The 19541-nt window shown below is 38.9% G+C and overlaps 1 protein-coding gene across 2 annotated transcripts in view; it reads left to right on the top strand.

Moving 5' to 3' along the window:
• LOC136858417 (mitochondrial outer membrane protein SLC25A46) overlaps window positions 1–19541 on the top strand; it is a 114385-nt gene that overhangs the window by 53189 nt on the left and 41655 nt on the right. The window contains exon 6 of one of the 2 annotated variants that reach the window (XM_067137943.2): window positions 7849–8001. In XM_067137943.2, coding sequence (XP_066994044.2) covers window positions 7849–8001 — 153 coding nt within the window. The remainder of the gene's footprint in view (window positions 1–7848; window positions 8002–19541) is intronic. The other variant, XM_067137944.2, reaches the window with a different exon arrangement.

A 19541-nucleotide genomic window follows, 5' to 3' on the forward strand; every position in this document is an offset into this window, starting at 1 on the left:
ACTATAAATCCTACAGTAATGTTGTACTTACTGTGTTAGGGTACGAACATGCCGAGTGGATTACTCCTCGCTCAGCGCTCATCACTCCTGTGTCTTCACACAGGAAGTTGAGAGATGCAAAACAAACCCATACATTTCAATAGCAGCGTTCATGCCGGCACTTCACTCATCCCTCTTCTCTCCGCTCCTCCCTCAAGAATCAAATCGGTTTGATTTTGGAGCGATGTGCTTTTTGAGCGCTGTTCTGTGATTGGTTGGCTCAAGGCCACGGCCGCCTACTCATAATATTATCGGCCTGCGTTCACTGAAGGTAAAATATCCATGTTGAATATTATCTTTATACTCAGTAAATTTAATCTTTCGATGCAGTACAGATTGCTTTATTGAAGTGGAGAATAATATTATATTACTACTGCTTACGTTATTGTAATGACCAGTTCTTCTTCAATGCAAATATGACTGACATGATAGCTGCTGTACTTCCGTGGTTTCATATTGCCTTCAATTCCCTTCAGCAAATATTGAAATGTCTGCATTCTTCTTCTTCTTCTTATTTTTCTACCGCCTTTTGCCACACCTTGTGGGGCCGCGGATGCGAACCGTATCACACATGTTGACTGACGCTGTTTTACGGATGGATGCCTTTCCTGACGTCAACCTTATGTGGAGGGATGTAATTACTATTGCGTGTTTCGGTGGTAGTTTGTAGTATGGTGTGTTGTCTGAGTATGAAGAGGAGAGTGTTGGAACAAACGCAAATAACCAATCCCCGAGCCAGAAGAATTAATGTCGCCAATAAAATCTCCGACCCGGCCAGGAATCGAACCCGGGATTCACTGAACCGAAGGGATCAACGTTTGCCATTCAGCCAAGGAGTCGTATACTGAAATGTCTGCATTGACATTCTTCAATAGTCGTAACATTTCTGTGGGTCTTTCTTCACTTCTTGGTATAAATGATGGAATTCACCCAATCTCTGCCTTCTCTAATTAATTGGATGTGCGCTGTATCTTCTGTCAGAACTTGAAATCAAGTACAGTTTGCGTGCTATCATAAGTTCATCATCACTTCTGCTACTATACTTAACTATTATGTATGCCATTTTGCTTTACGTCGCACCGACACAGATAGGTCTTATGGCGACGATGGGATAGGAGAGGCCTAGGAATGGGAAGGAAGCAGCCGTGGCCTTAATTAAGGTACAGCCCCAGCATTTAACTGGTGTGAAAATGGGAAACCGCGGAAAAACATCTTCAGGGCTGCCGACAGTGGGATTCGAACCCACTATCTCCCGGATGCAAGCTCACAGCTGCGCGCTCCTAACCGCACGGTCAACTCGCCCAGTACTATTATGTATACAGAGGAGTATGAACATTTTCACGAAACAAAATTACATATAAAGAACACAACCCTATCTTCTCGTGAATGCTGCACAATCATAACTGGATGGAAAACTTTTCCTCATTAATGAAGAAAGAGCGAGGGTCTCCTACCCGGTATGTGCGCCTTTGAATGATGAGTGATGAGTGAAGAGCACTGCTATGAGCACTGAGTGAGGAGTAATCCACTCGGCATGTTCGTACCCTTAAGTGTACCTGACAGTTGACGGAAAGATTGAGAAAGAAGGGAGGCCTACCTTAAGCACATCTGCACTGGAATCGCTTATGGTTCAGAAGACGAAAATGTTATCGAAGTGGGAAGAATGCTTCAAGAAAAACTATACTGAAAAGCAGCTGCTGCGTGAAAAACAAGCTACAAGGAATGTTTTATCACAGAACTAACAGGTTGCGTGCAAATGTTATTGTGTAATGTGATATACTTTCAAATAGATTGCTAGAAGGAGGGGGCAAAAGGGGTGTTATTATCGAGAAGGAAGGAACATGCTTTGGACTTGACTCAAAATTTTTCTCGGGGGTGGAGAGCGATTACTGATAATCCACTTCAAAGGTTTGCCCTCTGGTACTGCCGAAGTTTTGGGTTCAAGATGGCGGCCGAAGGTGCTTTATCACGTATGACGAGTATAACCTGAGAAATTCATGCTCGAACAGAGCGACCAGTAAACGGTGTTTAATTACTCACTGGTCAGTAACCTAAGGCTTCAACTAACAATTCATTATACAGTTGTTTTAGGAAGAAAGTGATCTGCTATAATATGTAGGTAATGTAGGTACTGTAGCTACTTCTATGAGCCCAAGGGCAAAAGAATGTCATATATGTTCTTCCGTGTTTTTCACATCTTTTAATAGTCTCTTGTTACATTAACAGGGTCCAGTAGAGAATTATTGATATTTATTCTCTCCACTTTTTCACACTTTTTAGTGCTCTCCTTTATCTCCTTAAACACTACACATACAGTGTAAAATGTACTAATGTGTAGAGTGATACCATCTCCATGTTGGATAGTTTTTAATCCCTTGACGTTCTTTGACGGATCTCTCCATCCGTGTGTAGTGTTTATTTCCGGACCCGCTCCAAGCTGGTTTCCTTTGTGAAAGGATTTGATATTAGTAAGGTAACCTCTTGTTCGATGGAAGAACTGTTTTATTCCATTGATGTATTTGATAAACTCTTCTGTGCAGTTATTCCGTGGAAAGAATAACCTGTATCTTAATAACCTCATCGTAAGCGAAATCTTGGCTGCGTCCAAGTTGAGTGACGAAGCGATTATAATGGAATTTTTAGAAGAGTGACATTGATATCGAAATAAGCGACAAAGAATTTAGTGGAAATGAATGTAGTGAAAGTAGTTTGTGTGACTTAGAATGTCACATGAGTGCTGGTAGGGGTGAACAAAGTGCTGTTTTGCCGTCAAGTATGTCACTGAATTTTAGGCCTACAACTGATGCCACACCAACGGCTTCTAATCATATTTTACACGATAGGGAATGGAACTGGGAGCATGTAAGTAATACTCCAGAGTATCATTCATGCATCACAACTGGTGAAATAAATAGTGCTTTTCAAAGGCACCTAGGACAATGCCCGAATGAACTGCAAGTTATGAACGAATTTCTAACAGACTTTTGGGAGCATCTAACCAATGAGACAAATGCTTATGCAAGTAAATGTCTTGTAGCAGCTACTGAGGATACAAATAGGGCAATATTATACGAAAAGGAACTCTTGGTATGAAATAAAGGCCAGATTACCTTGAAATGGTAAAGTATAATGGAAAAAAGAAGTTCAGACCCAATATTTTTTTGACTACTACTGTTAAATGGGTGGTGTTGATTCCCATGACCAGAGACTTGCACCATTCCTCTTGATGAGGAAGGTTGTAAAAGGATACAAAAAAAAAAAAAAACTTCTACATGCTAGACATGACACTGCTGAATTCCAACGTCATTCATCGCCTCCTCAACCCTGGCAAGAAGCGAGTAGGCTTTATCAGCTTCAGGATCAATTTGGTCGAACAGCTGTTGGCAAGTGTGATGTTGCCTGACTATCCAAAATGAGGACGCCCAAGCTGTAGCGATACACCACTGAGACTTCAGGGGAAGCACCGGGGACACTTTCCAACCAAAATACCCCAACAACGAAGGAGGTTATCCTATCACAGAGATGCAGAGTCTGTGTGGCATGGGGTCTGAGGAAGGAATCTTCATTTGAATGCCAGTGGTGCAAGGTGGCGCAGCACGTGTATGACTGTTTTATGATCTACCATACACATAAAGAGTTCACAAAATACGTCTGACAGTAGTTTGGATATTTCCTCTCATTAAGTTTCTGTAAAGCATGCTTTTTCAGTGTCGGTGGTAATATCGTGTAAAGTAATGGAAATAAATGGTACACCAAGGCATAAATTAGTTCAATTAAATGGTATGTGAATGAGTTAATGGGATATTCAATAGTATGTTTTCCCGCTTAACACTATTTTTGTCATTGTCCCCTGCAGAAACGTACTAACGAGGTTTCACTGTACTAGTGTGTCGATGGGTCATAGTGGGGTGAACAGAATGAAGTTGTCATTTATTGAGTTTGTATACTTTTGAGCATGACAATGAGACATCTTAATGACATACTAATCACAAGAGCAGTTGCTTTGATCCAGGAAGGGTGGACTCATTGTGTTGCTGAGGACTTCAGTGTCTCCCTGTTTGTGATTTATTGGTTATGTAACCAGTACATCAAGACAGGTCAGTTCAGTAGGCGGGTTGGATTTGTTGACACATCGTACCACCAGTGCTAGAGAACTGGAACAACACCTCACAAGAGCAGCAGGAGTCACGGTATCCGATCAGACTGTAAGGAGTAGGTTACACAAAAGGAAATTATGACCCAGACAACCTGTTCAAGTGCCTCACTTGATGTGAGAGCATGAAGCAGCTCGCCTTCTGTTTGCCTGTAATCACATCAATTGGTAACTTCGCCAGTGGAGAGTTGTGTTGTTTACAGATGAGTTACGATTTCCCTTGACTCAAAGTGATGGCCGTTGTACATGTAAGGAGAGGCCCTGGTGAGCGTTACTTACAAAATTTTCTACAATAAGTGGACAGATTTGGACAAGATTCTTTGATGGTGTCAAGTGGCATTGGTGTTTGACATCGTACAAACTTGTTGGAGCATGTGGTGGTTGCTGCATACAGTGTTGGCCCCGATTTCTTTCTCATTCACGATAATACCAGGACACATGTAGTGGATGACACCAGGGACGTCTTGAGCAGTATTCACATTCAAGTGATAGAATGGTCGCCGGTGAGTCCCAACCTGAATCCCATTGAGCATGTGTTGGGACGTTTGGCAGGCATATTTGTGCACCACAGACTCTCCAGGAACTCTCACAGGTTTTCATTCAATGGGAATGGATACCACTGAGTGACATCCGTAAACCTGTACAGAGTACGTCATGTAGATGTTAAGCTGTGATGTGTGTACGGAGGGCATACACTATACTAAAGCTGTGAAACTCGGAAGAAAACCTAACTGGATGAGCGGCTACTCCCACTTTGTTTTTGACACTGTTTGGACGTTTAAGTTTGTTTTGTAAAAATGACTATGAATTAAATTATGTTCTGTTGTGTAATTTATCTGTAAAATGTCTTTTAGCATTGCTAATTATCAATTATTGTTTATGCATTACGACATACGTTCAAGAAAGTGTTTTACTAATTCTTCTGGACGATGTATTATTAATATTATGAGGCAGAAACCATTACTAGTCAGTAACATCATCTCTCACCAGCAGCAAATCTCTTCAAAAATTATTCAGAATAAATTGTAGTCTGTCATAATTTGTGTACATTTCAAAGAATATGTTACTTCTATTTCTTCCCTTTGCTTCTAGCTCTTTGTCATGCAGCCCATTATTGCCTCTTGGGTCCCTTTCCGACAATTTCCTGCATGTAGTTCATGCTATCATTCTATTTCTTGTTTATGTCCAAACCATTGTAGTTGTGCACTTTCTCATGGACTGGTGCAACAGCTATCCATTTTCTTATGTCTGTGGAAAACTTGATCCAGTGATGCCAGTTGGCACCGCATTTGGTCTATACACTGCCACAATTGCGTGGCAAATCTCAGTGCAATTTAGACATTTTGCCAACAATGTATACCATTGTGAGTACTTCTACTTTGGAATATGCTTCCATTTGATCCATTTCACTCACATACTACAATGCAACTCTTACCAGTACTACAGCTGCTGCAAATATGTACAGTACTCTAATCGGGAAATGTGCCACTATTGTTGTGTAGTGCTCTCCGGTTTGGGCGACTTGTAACTATATTTTGAATGCCTCTCATTCTCAACTGTTATGAATAGTACATTAGGAACACAGGTCCTCCTTTTTCCCAAAATCTTTTGATTTGGTGCATGTCCTCAGTACATAATTATTTTATATTTTTCCCAAGGTGCCATTAATAACAAAATTAAAATTAAGGGTCACACATGAAAGTATGGGCAAATCTGACCATCTCACCATCTTTTCTTCCATGATGTTTAGTTGATATTCTGCCTCCTTCATAGTTGGCCAACCCTTGGTACTATAGAGTGCACCAGGATGGATAAATCTTAGATTTTAGGTGGTCTTCTGTCTGGCAATTGCAGGTGACACCAGTCATTTGCCAGTTAATTGAGGCTGCATTAATTCTCATATTCACAGTTTTGATATGTTAGCAATCAGCAATTACTCACCTCCATGATCAATAAGGCATCAAGACTATATGGTCTGACACCATGGTTCGCCGGTTCAAGTCCCGTTAGTGGAAAAAAATGTCATCAGCAGAATGTTAACCAGCAGGGTAGAAGAGGTGCCAGTATACAATTTTTAATCACTAGATTGTGTGCCAAAAGCCTGGATTCCATTCCAAACTTCTCTGCAGTGTTCATGTGGAGAGTGGGCATATGATACTGTTGGTGATTCACCCGTCAGATGAGGATGTTAAGCCTTGAGCAGCCACTATGGTTTTATTTAACAGGAGTAAGCTATAACACAGGGTTTCGCCCTCTCCCTACCTCATTATCACCATAATCATCATCTGACACCCAGACATTGTAGGTCGCCCTTGGGTGTTCAAATAGACAGACCTACACCAGGTGAGCTGAACATGTTCTCGGACATTCCTGGCACTAAAAGCTGTATGCTAAATAAATACAGTAAATAAATATAAAAGAAAGAAATAAGTTAGCAAATGTAGACCTAAAATATAAACTTCTTCTTTCACTGCAGGTTCTCTCCAACTTGGGAGTGTTCTGATTTCTTGAAGGTCTTACATTATATTTGGTTTTCCTTTTGTTGGATTGTTGTCCGTAGTGAGTCAATCACTTGTTTTATTCCGGGATTTGGTGTTAGATATCAAGCTTTTCCTCAGCAGCCTGCAGTATGACATTAGCATAGAGAGGATTCAAAATGTTTTTTAGTGCAGCTCCACCATAAGTCCGACTCATTGACTAAATGGTCAGCGTTGAGGCCTCGGTTTAGAGGGTCCAGGGTTCGATTCCCGGCGGGTCGGGGATTTTAATTGTGTTTGATTAATTCTTCCGGCTCGGGGACTGGGTGTTTGTGTTTGTTCCAACACTTTCCTCTTCATGTTCAGACAATACACTACACTACCAACCACCACATATCCTTCCATATAAAGTAGGTGTCAGGAAGGGCATCTGCTGTAAAACAGGGCCAAATCCACGTGTGTGTGTGTGTGTGTGCGCGCGCGCGCGTGTGCACGCACGCGCGACACAGTTCGCACCCGCGACCCCACAAGTGTGGGAAAAGCTGTATTAGAAGAAGTGCAGCTCTGCCATAAGTGTCCAGTGAATAGAAGTGGCAGTAGAACTGAGCCTTGGTGATAGCCATCTGCAGTAGTTTTTTCTAGCTTCTGGACATGATATAAAGCAGGTGCAGCTCACTGACAAGATTCTTCAGAACACTGTTAAATTTAGACTTCCAATAACTGGTTCATAGCCCCTTCCACCACCTGTATCCCTGTGCCCAATTAGTATTATTGGACTCCTGTGGTTGAATACAAGCAATTCACTGCATCTTGAGAGCAGTGGTGTTGTTTCAACTGAAATTGATGAAACATCTTCTGATTGAATTCTGTTATTTATGATAGTAATGGCATTTAAATCTTGCAGGTCTTGCCTCATATTTAACTACAGCAGAAGGAAGCCTTTAACATTTGAACTCTTAGATTATACATGCATATGTTGGATTTTACCTGGATACTTCCTTTGTATAGTTTTATTACTAATTATTAGGTATATTGAGGGAAAAGATATTAGTTCGGGTAAATTTTGAGCATTTTACATTGTAAATTGTACTTTTTCTCCTTAGAATATTTTGGATAATATCTTAGAAAGAAAATGAGTAGTGTATGTTTATTGGTGTGTAATTTATGTTTATTTTTATTGGAACATATGATGCAGGAAGAATGCTGCCAGTTTGGTCTCTAGTTGTTCCAACTGTGATGTATGGATTGATGAAGTATCTGTTTGGGTTGATGGTCCAGAGAGCAGCAAGTCATGTAATTCATGCTCATGTCAAACATAGGCAGCTCCAGAAGGTAAGATGATGATCTCCTGTATACTGTACATTCTTGAGTTCTGTTTGTAGCAATTCTTCCTGTGAACTACAAGGAATATAGTGATGTGAAAATTTTGTCCTGCGATATCCATATATGCCAAAATCCTAAGATGATGTTTGACATTTCACATATTTCTATAAAGTTGTGTAATTCATGAATTCAGTTTTTGAATGATAAGGTATGTGTAGAAAGGTAACATGAGAAGCCCCAATGCTGGTGTTGTGTTTGTTCTATTGTGTGTTCCTCCTCATGTTCCTACCTTTCTACATACTGCCAGAGCTGTATTTAGACATGGGCCTTACGGGCGTGGGACCAGGGCGGCAAAAATTAAAAGGTCTAATAGTTTGAAAACAAGTGTTTAGAATGTGCTCACTTTTGTAGTATTGAAAAGCGAAAACTCCTAACATGAGTAAAGGCATTTTTGTTCCGCTTATGGAAAAGCTGTCCATAATAATATTATAAATACCACGTAAATGTTGAAACACAGCCCCCCTTGGTTCTGTGTACGGGTATCAAGATGACTTCGGGCTGCAACTTAGTCAAGAGGGCAGCGAATGGATGTCACCTAGAGACAACCACGTGGTGTTGATTGAATCGAGAAGGCCATTAATTTGCCATAAAACCAATAGTTCTGAAGAAGTCCATGAAAGTGAAAGTCATTTTTGTTCATTTTGTGACAGTTTTATTAAGTGTTTTTCGTGTTACGTATACTGTACCTCATGGATGGTCGAAAGTGATTACGGTAAGTGGTACAATTATCGCAGATTAGCAGAGAAGGAAAAGTGAATTATTCTTTCGAACAGCAATATTAGACTTGTTTCACCACAGGATCCAAACTATAACTTAACTTCCTCTTTTTCAATGACTAAAATAAAAATGTTGGTACCGGCACAGAAAACTTTGAGTGTATGCCCAGTTTTAGTTTCGTTCCCATTGGTCTGCTGTTGGAACTGTAAATGAAAATCATGAAGTGGGTCTAGTACCAAGAAAAGGTATTTTTAAACCAAACGATTATTTTTGGCTTATGAATAATATTACTAGCGACTGCTATGCTAAAAGTGGAGTGACACAGAATCACAGCAATTTCTGTAATTCTATGTGGATGTATCCAGACAATTAGCGATTTCTGACAAAGTGCTGTTTGAAAGAGCTTTTAAATAGAGACATTATGAAACGTGAATACAGTGGAACCTCGATTCCCCATTTTTGACAGGACCACGGGAAAAAAAAATTCATACAACATGTGTCAACGGAAAATCTGGGAACAAATTAACCATCAACAATTTGGCTAAGCGTCACAAAAATGAAATATGTATAATTATTATCTTACAAACACTCCTACATCAAATCAAACTACAACCCCAATGGGCCTTCGCCTACTAAGCTACCGCTGCTCAGTCCGAAGGCCTCTCGGCTGTTATTCCTGGCTCACTAGACTGGGGTCGCCGTCTCACCATTAGATAGCTCCTCAACTAAAGGTAATCTTAGGCTGAGTGGACCTGGAACCTGCTCTCATATCCAGGCCAAAATTCCTGACCTGGCCAGGAATCAAACCTGGGCCCTCCAGGTGAGAGGCAGGCAAGTTAAACCGCAGGGCCGGATTCAAACATTAATTTCCGGTACGTGAGTTAAGTGTCAAAACTTTACATTCATTTTTACCAGGGAAACTTTGTTAGCTTCCCCTGAAAACCTCTTTCAGTTTAGCAACTTCGATCAGCTAAACTAATCTAAAAACCTAATAACACCAAGCCAAATAACAATCGACTACAAGTAGTTTTTAATTCTCTAATCTAATAAAATAAAGCACATTAGATACAAAAGCACCTAACATGATGGCAAAATCCCTTTTTTTAATCTTCCATTGCAATTTGGTCACCTGTATACCGTGCTGTTCGTAGTCGGTTGATGGAAATCTTGTACCGCGTAAATTAGGCCAACATCGACTTTTCAAGGTTATGTCATGTTATGTTGAACCAAGACCAACTACAGTATCTCAGACCTTAACACTAGAACCGCCGGAGCGGTCAAAATGACCGCTACACGTTTTTCAAACTCAATTTTGAGTACAGTTTTATTTTAGAATATTGAGCTGCAGTGACTTTTCGTGATTAGTGCCTAGGAAAATCCATATTAAATATAATTAATTTTGCATCAATAGATGGGGCGTTAGTAACGGCTATACCTACTACCGCCGGAGCGGTCATTTTGACCGCTGTATTAATTATCATAATAAAATATATTGTAACACATACCTCTCGTTGAGATATAATCATCTACTTATAATTATCCTGTCAACAGCGGTAATTTAAAAAACCACAACAGTGGAACTGGATATATTATGAATTGTACGAGCATTATTTCTGCTGTGTCTCCGGTAGTGTTATCCTTCGTCAGCTTTTGTCAATTCGTCAGCTTGTCACAGTACAGTAAACATGTCCCCTAACCATCAGTTGCTGAGTCTATTGCATGACATTCTTGAAGATATGTCTGATTTAAAATGTGGCCCAGATATAAAGGACCTAAAAAGAGAAAATGCATACGAAGCTTACGACCAGACAAGTGATAACTCAGAAAGCAGTGATTCATATCACGCTGAAAACCGTATTGTTCAGGCTGAAGGTAAGTTGATATTAGTACAAAGGGCATACCGTGTTGTTTTACATTTTATTTTTTTTCTACCCAAATGAAGTACACCATTTCTTACGTCTACCTTCTCAACATAATCTCCTTGTAACTGTATGCACTTTTGTTATCGATGTGCCAGTCTCTCCAGACCTTCCTGAAACCATTCTTTCGGAGTGCTGCGTACCCATGCCTTGACAGCTGTGTCCAGTTCTGCAAAATCCGCAAAACGGCGACCACGCAGAGGTTCCTTCATATTCCCAAACATTATTTCTTTGGCGGTGGACTGCCCCTGAGCCTCCATTGCATCGATTGTTGTTTCGTTTGTGGCCTATGGTAATGGACCCATGTCTCATCACCAGTCGCAAGCCTAACCATGAAGTCGGATGGATCTTGATCATAGCGTTGCAAAATCCTCTGCACATGTCCACATGCCACGGCTTTTCATCTGCAGACAAGATTCTAGGTACCAACGTGGATGACACCTTCGGCTAATTCCCGTGGATGCCTCCATTTCCGTAAATGTGATGCATTTGTTTCCTTGGATGGCCTGTTCGACCTGGGCAATGTTGGCTGGTGTTGACACTGTCACATTCCATCCAGAACTGGTTCCCTTGTCCACTGACGTGCGCCTTGTTTTCCAACCACTTGTAAACTGTTTTACGTGACGGCGCATGTTCTCCACAGACTGCCACCAAGCGCCGGTGAATTTCTGAAGTGGTCACACCTTCAACCAAGTCGTATAGCGTTGTCCCTGACGGTAGCTTTCCATTTTGTCTGCTCCTACGCTGACATTATTGTTATGAAATGGCTATGACGAGTGCATTCGTTGGCCTCTGTTCGTGTACTGCTACCAAATAGTGGAATAAGACACTAGTTACACGTCACCATCTTCAAAGGTGAAATGTGAACCATACCCGGACGTACAAAAAATAAAGTGTAAAACAATAGAGTACGCCCATCGTAACCGTTTAATGTAATTAATGTAATTCCTTGATTTATGCCGTATTCAGATTATAACGATGCCTTGCATAGGCTGAGTACTGACAAGTTTTTAATTATTCTATTACAGACGTAGAAACAGTAACCCGTAAATCATGGTGTAATAGGGGACACAACAACCAATGTAAAGCCTCCCATGGCCAGATAATGCGCTATTGGGCACTGATGGCATCAGGGAGTGGACTGTGGCAGACTTGGAAGATGTTACTTGGTTGGATTGCTCACCATACACCCTTGAAAGGAAATCCAGGACTTACTCCATATTCAAAGTGGCATGTTTCTGACGATAGTGTAATCAGTGAGTGGCGTCTTTTTATTGATAATTCAATACTGAGACTCATAAACAAATGTACATAAACAGAGGTAAAACGATAATAATGAGTAACCGTGTGTATCGAGAACGAAAATATATTAATTTCAATAGCAGTCAAAATGACCGCATCGGCGGTTCAAGGTATACAATATATTCCGGCGGTTCTAGTGTTAATTCTACTATCGATTGACAGGAAAATGGTGGAATTCGTGATGGTCGTAAGGGATGTGTGGTTCGCACATTGTTATGTTTGTTTACGTTGTGTTTAGAGGATAGGAAGTACTATTTCATCTGCGTTATTGAGTATAAAGTATACACGTGGTCATTAATGAGTACTTCAGATTTTGTAGGCCTAGTGTTAGAGGTGTAAATAATTCTGTATAACAGTCTATTGTGCTATAACAGCTACAGCATTTATGAAAATGGATCATTCGTGCTGCGTACTATGCTGTAGATAAAATTCTACTGTTACAGATATTGTACTTCAGTTTTTAAATTCCCTGAATGTACAGTTCTAAGGGAGAAACATATAAGGAATATGCACTGGGAAAATTAAGTCTAAGGCCAAACTGTTCAACGTATTGAACCACTATTTGTGATTAGGAAGCGTCTCTTTCCAACAGAAAGTGGTAGTAGTTTAGGAAGTCGAGTTGAATTTTGCTAAGATTTGATCTACTTTTGATGACCTCAGAACAAACTCCTACTTCCACTTAACGTAGATGATAGTGCTCTTTTTATTAAGGTACAAGATGATGGTAGATTTGATGATATCTTGTCAAGGAATGCCTGTTTCGAAGTGTTGAGTATCTTGATTGTGCGGGTGTTTCATAAGAAAATAGGTGTGTGCCAACCGAGACCTTTTGTATAACAGCTGGGATAAACTGTAGAATTTGGGGAGTCATTTTACAATTACGAACATCTTTCCACCTCCAATAGGATTTATATCATAGTGAATATTTTTCAGAATGCCTTCATTCCTGATAGTGATATAGATGCAGTAAGATGTAGCAAAATAACATTTGTTTGGAATGATAGTTCAGTTATTAGTTTCAGCTTTCGAATGCACAAGTTTCTTGTTAGTTTCACGCAGTCGCTTCCCAGCCTCAGTAGACAGTGTACAGTTTGTTCTGCACAAATTGACTATGCGAAACCCGTAAAAAGACATCAAGTTGCCTATTATCTTTAGAAATGAGCCTTACACCTAGAATTTCATATTTCTCATCTTTAACATTTTTGTAGCTTACAAATTCTTCTTTCACCAGAATGAATACTCCCCTCCCACCATTCCTATCCTATCTCTATGATTCACTCTCCAGTTCTGTGAGAAAATTTCTGCATCCATTATATCGTTTCTCAGCCATGATTCAACTCCTATTACAATATCTGGTAAATATATATATCTATTAAATTAATTCTATTCCTTTCTTTACAATACTTATAGAGTTCAACACTAACATTTTTATGTCATCCCTACTTGACTTCCAGATCTCTGTACCCTTATCACTGCTCCCTAGACAACCCCGTTTCCCTGAATGTACTTCCCTATAACCCTTCCAAACAAATTTCCTAACTTATACGTACTACTGCAGTTTAAGTGAAGGCCATCTGAGCGCAGATCCCTATCTCCTACCCAGACCTGACATCATGCAAATACAGTAGAGACAATACGCGACACTCGGCGAGATATCGAGGGACAGCTATTAGAGCTCTCTCTAGGGGGTAGACCTGAGAACTACTGATTCTGTCATAACAGCACGTGTATTTGTGTGTGAAGTTTTTGGTGTAATTTATGCGTTTCCAGTGAGTTGACATAATTAAAGAGTAGCTTGTGTCATTCCTTGATATCTCCTCTCAACATGAGGGGAAAGGTATGTGCTGTGTTTGGCTGCAGTCACTATGAAGTAGAGAAGAAAGTGCTGTCTTTCTTTCGCTTCTCTCGTGACAAGAAAATGTAAGTAATATTGTGTTTGCATATATATTCTTCCAGTGACAAAGAGATTTTTATAGTACTTCATAATCTTCTGACCTGCTCGACCCATATTTTAACTGGCTTGAAATATAATACGCATATTTTATTGTATAGTGCAGCAGTTAACCTTCAATACCGATGTGTTGTTGTAGGTGTGATCTGTGGGTTTTTAAATGTCATAGAAGTGATTTGGATAAGGTGTACAAGAAAGAAGGGACGTTACGCTTATATAAGAATTTTAAGATCTGTTCAGATCATTTCCAGGCCAGCGACTTTAAAAATCCTCGACTATACAGCCAAGGGTACGTTACATTTTTACTCTAATTGTACATAAATATTTCTCAAAGCATCACTATCGACAGCATTTTCATACTTTTCTTTCTTGTATCCCTCTTCTCAGATTAAAGCCGGGATTTTATAGATTTTCTTTCTGTTAGTAGGCTTCATGTTGAGGAAAATTTTTCAGCTTTTAAATGTTAATTCATTGCATCATGTGTGTAAGGAATGTGCCGATATTTTTATTGACAAGTGTCTTCATGTGATGATACAATGTTTTGAAATGAGAAAAAAGATAATCTAATTATAGAAGTTCAGGCAGGAATGATAAAGTAAGAAAAGTAATGCATAAATGAAAGATCAACCCATTTCAAAGCAGTCCATTTCACATCTTGTTTATATGTCTAATTTCAGTCTTTAAATAATAACCTTTTAAATAATTCTTCATTCATTTACCCAGAATTGCTTTAGCAACTTCGAAGTTAATATCTCAATAATACTTTCTTTCTAGACTAATTTATTTATCCATTTTCGTATATGAATTTCCATAGATATTTGAATTTAGCACGACTTTTCAGGTCAAGTCACTAGGAGCGCCACCGTCGAATTGTCTCCCATTTTAACAAGGCTAAATCCGTAAGTGTCGCGTATTGTCTCTACTGTATTTGCATCATGGTTCTATCTCATCATGTATATCTTTGATAGAATAGGTTCGCACGAATACTGTTTAAAGCTTGCTCTAAATTTGACCAGGAATTCCTTGTATCCCACAGTTATAGAGATAAAGTTGATCTAGCTACTAGCATTTATCATAACATAACAAATCATAAGATTTTATATAATGAGTGTACTGTTATTTCTGAGGGCACTATCCACGAATATTTGCCCCAATTTGTCCTCTTGAATTCCAGCTTTATCTTCATATTGTGATCTTTCCTACTTTTAAAGACATCACTCAGACTTATTCGTCTACTGATGTAATGTTGAATGTAATATGTAAGCCTGTATGTTCACATTAACTTACTTTGAATTTCCTACCGTAGCAATTCTGTCTTAATATTTCTGTAACTGCTCAGTTAGGATTGCATTGATGGATATCGTCAAATCTACCGCCATCGTATAGCTTCATAAAAGGAACAATATTATCCTTTATTACTATATTAAGTGGAATCAGCTGTTTGTTAGATAAAATGTATCTATTGCATGTCATATTTCCTTACATGTTTCGTTCTGTCATTGTTATGTTATTCATATTTTAAGCAATGCTAAGGTAATACATTAACCTAACTAATACATTCGTTCTTAATCCTCTTGTTTATTATGAATCATTTCATTTATTATCTGCAAAGTACATGGTTTTGACATTAATCTTGGAGTTCCTGGAGGAAGGAAATCTGGTGTGCGGAGCTTTCGTATCCAAATGAAGTTATTTAGATGACTCCGTAATCTTGAACAGTAGGCAGCTGATCCTCCTATGACGCCCACTATTTTGGTTTTGATATTATGGTCTGATATATTGTAGTTGGTCTTAGTTGAACTCAAGAATATGGTTTTTAATGTAAGTATTGATTCTCAAGTTCTCGAATGCATTATATTCAATTCTGCCTGTCACTAATCACAATGAAATTGGAAAGAGGAAAAAGTATCATGACCACTTCCGAAATTACGGTTATTCACGACCTTGAGCTCAGCTAGAAAGTGTGCCCGCTGTACAAATCGGTACAAGTGCGAAATGACTAAACGTTTTTAAATGTAACGTGCGCAAATAAAACGACTGCGGTTTTTATAATATTTTAAGACAAAAACGTGAAATTCCCAGTCTTATATTAGGAGCAAAACAGTAATAGGCAATCCCAAAACCTCCCATGGCTTTATGTATGTAAGGTGTAACAACTGTTCTTGTCTCGATAACATAATAATGTACGATAATATTCAAATACTAAATGTGTGTTACTTCAGAAGGAACAGTTTCGATTTCTGCCTGAAAGCTCAGTGATTATACAGTGCCCTGAGGGAAGTGCTGAAAACCTGTTCGACGATACACTTGGGAAAAAAGTAAAAAAAAAATATACATCTAATCCTGGACATAATGTAGACGTTTCGCAAGTATCGCATGAACATTTGAGAAAACTCGTTTCGTCTTCGAGTAGAGGACATTATAAATTTTCCAGCTAGCTCATTCTTGGTTGCCAGCGTTTCGCCCTCGTGTGCTAGGGTGGGCTCATCAGTTGGTACCTAGCACACCTACCAATACGCTGGCTAGTGCATACCGTGGAGGCCACTGCGTAGGCTAACTGGAGCCACCGGCAGTGCCAATGCACTAAGAGAATTTGTCTCATCACTAAAAATTGATGCCTGCTTGGCCATCAGATGATATAGATGTTGATTCCCATAGGGAATCTGAAATATTTGTCCTGAATGAGCAAATTTATAATACCAATTTAAATGGCAACCAAGAATGAGCTAGCTGGAAAATTTATAATGTCCAATAACGGACCATTTAAATTGGTATTATAAATTTGCTCATTCAGGACAAATATTTCAGATTCCCTATGGGAATCAACATCTATATCATTCGAGTAGAGCTGTCGAAATATACTCTGCCTCCTTCCAATTGCTGTGAACACACTCTGCTTTATGATTTCTGAGGATTCCCTAAACAGTACCACCCAAATGCGATGCTAAGATGGTTCCTTATGCAAGTTCAGCGTCGATCGCTTTTCCAATACAGTACTTCCTCAAATTACCGCAGTGACGGGATGTTAACACCAAGATCCGCAAGTATGCCGTAGCTGTCCTTTCATGAGATACAGTTTGTTGAAAAACGCGTGAGCAAGGATTTAGCGTTGTTGGGACTGAAATTTCTGGACAGTTGATCCGGGAAGTCGTTTCTTCGGAGAACGGATATTGCAGGATTTTTACAGTGTGATTTAATCAGGGTGTTCGCGGGACCCCGTAATTTGAATGAATGATACAGGAAAACGTAGTTTCCGTGAACATATAATCGGAAACAATGATTTCATTATTTTCAAATCTTGATTACCAAAACATATCCTAAGTGCATTCCAAAATACTCATTTCCTTGTTGCTGTCACAGGCTCCATCTTGATGTCAGCTGTAGAACTTCATATTGCCTGGCTGGTTATGCAGTTGGTCGTAGGATACAATAATATCAATCTATTCATTGCATCACCCTGCTTATGGCTATTATACAGAAAAGCAGCTCGATTTGTTCTGGGTGATTTCCGACAAAAGAGTAGGGTTACTAAAAATTTTTAAGTTTGGGCTGGGATGACTTGGGAGAAAGTAGACGAGCTGCTCGACTAAGTAATATGTATATAGATGTTGAAAAATGCTGGAAAATTTATAATGTCCAATATTGGTATGAAGTTATATGTTCCGAGCTGTCATTGGAGAGATGATGTGGAATGACATCAGTAGACGAATAAGTCTGAGTGATGTCTTTAAAAGTAGGGAAGATCACAATATGAAGATAAAGCTGGAATTCAAGAGGACAAATTGGGGCAAATATTTGTTTATAGGAAGGGGAGTCAGGGATTGGAATAACTTACCAAGGGAGATGTTCAATAAATTTCCAATTTCTTTGCAATCATTTAAGAAAAGGCTAGGAAAACAACACTTAGGGAATCTGCCACTTGGGTGACTGCCCTAAGTGCAGATCGGTAGTGATTGATTGATTGATTGATTGATTGATTGATTGATTGATTGATTGATTGATTGATTGATTGATTGATTGATTGATTGATTGATTGATTGATTGATTGATTGATTTTCTCTCATTGGTTGGCTGACAGGCATGCCCAGCTTATCTGCCTCCTGTTGACTCATCACTCCCCGCTCCGTGGCATAGCAATAAGGACAGCACTTTGTTCACTTTATCCTTGCATGATATGAGATAACTAATAAAATTTAGAAAATAAGAATTAATAAAATTAGTAATTATTAATTAAGAAAATAAGCTCGTACCTTACGACAAGAGATGTTGGAAATTATCTCCTCCTGCATCCACACATTTCTGGCATCGCCTTACGAAACTCTGATTCACACGCATTCACACAATACACGACAGACAGCCAAGCAACTCGCATCACAACCACCCCACAGTAATTTTGCCAACTTCATAAAAAGGGAAAGGAACCACGAACATTTACGACATTGAGTGAGAAAATTCCAGAACAACAGTCACATCAGACAGGCCAGAATATGTTCAAGTCAATTAAAAAGTGGTTGAGTCATACACAAAGTGTATAAGCATTGCATATTAAAGCTTGTAATTTGAATTTGCATTTATAAAATATAAGGAAGTGCTGTCACTTACTATTTGGACTTAAAAGACATTCATATATAGCATATCTTACAATGTTGTAAAAGGCAAATTTGTCCAGTATTTTAATGCAACAACATAATATAATGCAAGAACTAAGGCCAACAGCTATTTTAGACTTTCAGTGTCACAAAGTACATTAGTCATACTTCATAACAGTTTAATGTGAATATGTAAAATTTTATTGAAGTCAACACGCAATTTAGTCTACTAAGTACATTATCATACTTTAACATTTTAATGTGAACATGTAATACAACATTTTATCAACACGCAACTTTAGTTAATTAGTATATTTTACTGGTAGCTCATTGCTATAACATTCACGAATATAAACAAAGCTCCCCTCAAATATGACTATACATTTGTAAAATGGGGCTTATTTCAACTGAATAGGCAAAACGCCTATGGTAAACATTTACACTCACTAAGCTTAAAGACGAATTCATTCCGCTACAATTGCATGTGTATATTAAGATATAAGCTTGTTTTGTCACAATTTCAGTTATGATGTAATGTTTTTAAAATTTTTAAGCAAGAGTATAAAAAAATATTTTAAATAATGTTGTTAAACAATAGAGTATGTCATAAATCTCTTTATGAGGCATAAGGTGAAAATGCAAATAAGATTCTAATGTAGCTGAGGATGACCTTGTTAAGAGGTTGAAACCGGTCCTAGACATGTGATAATCTGCATTACATGTAAATAAAATGTATTTATCAGGTGGAACTTTCTTTTCCTTTTATGACAATAATGTTTTCGTAGCCCGCCATGCTGACCTCTTCAGAACCATGGCTTCTTGTCCAAGTCGTCTTGGGGATTTTGTAGGCTTATGTTCTAATCTTTCTGCAATTTCATTTACTTTTTCCTCGTTAAGTACACATTTTTAACTACTTCTTATCAAGTTTGTTTACGAGTTTCTGCACGGTCTCTCTATGTGGAGGGGTACACCTGGAAATTGTTACAAATCGCCTAACGACTTCCCTGCAAG

The sequence above is a fragment of the Anabrus simplex genome, chromosome 1, assembly GCF_040414725.1.
Source record: "Anabrus simplex isolate iqAnaSimp1 chromosome 1, ASM4041472v1, whole genome shotgun sequence".
Lineage (NCBI taxonomy): Eukaryota > Metazoa > Arthropoda > Insecta > Orthoptera > Tettigoniidae > Anabrus > Anabrus simplex.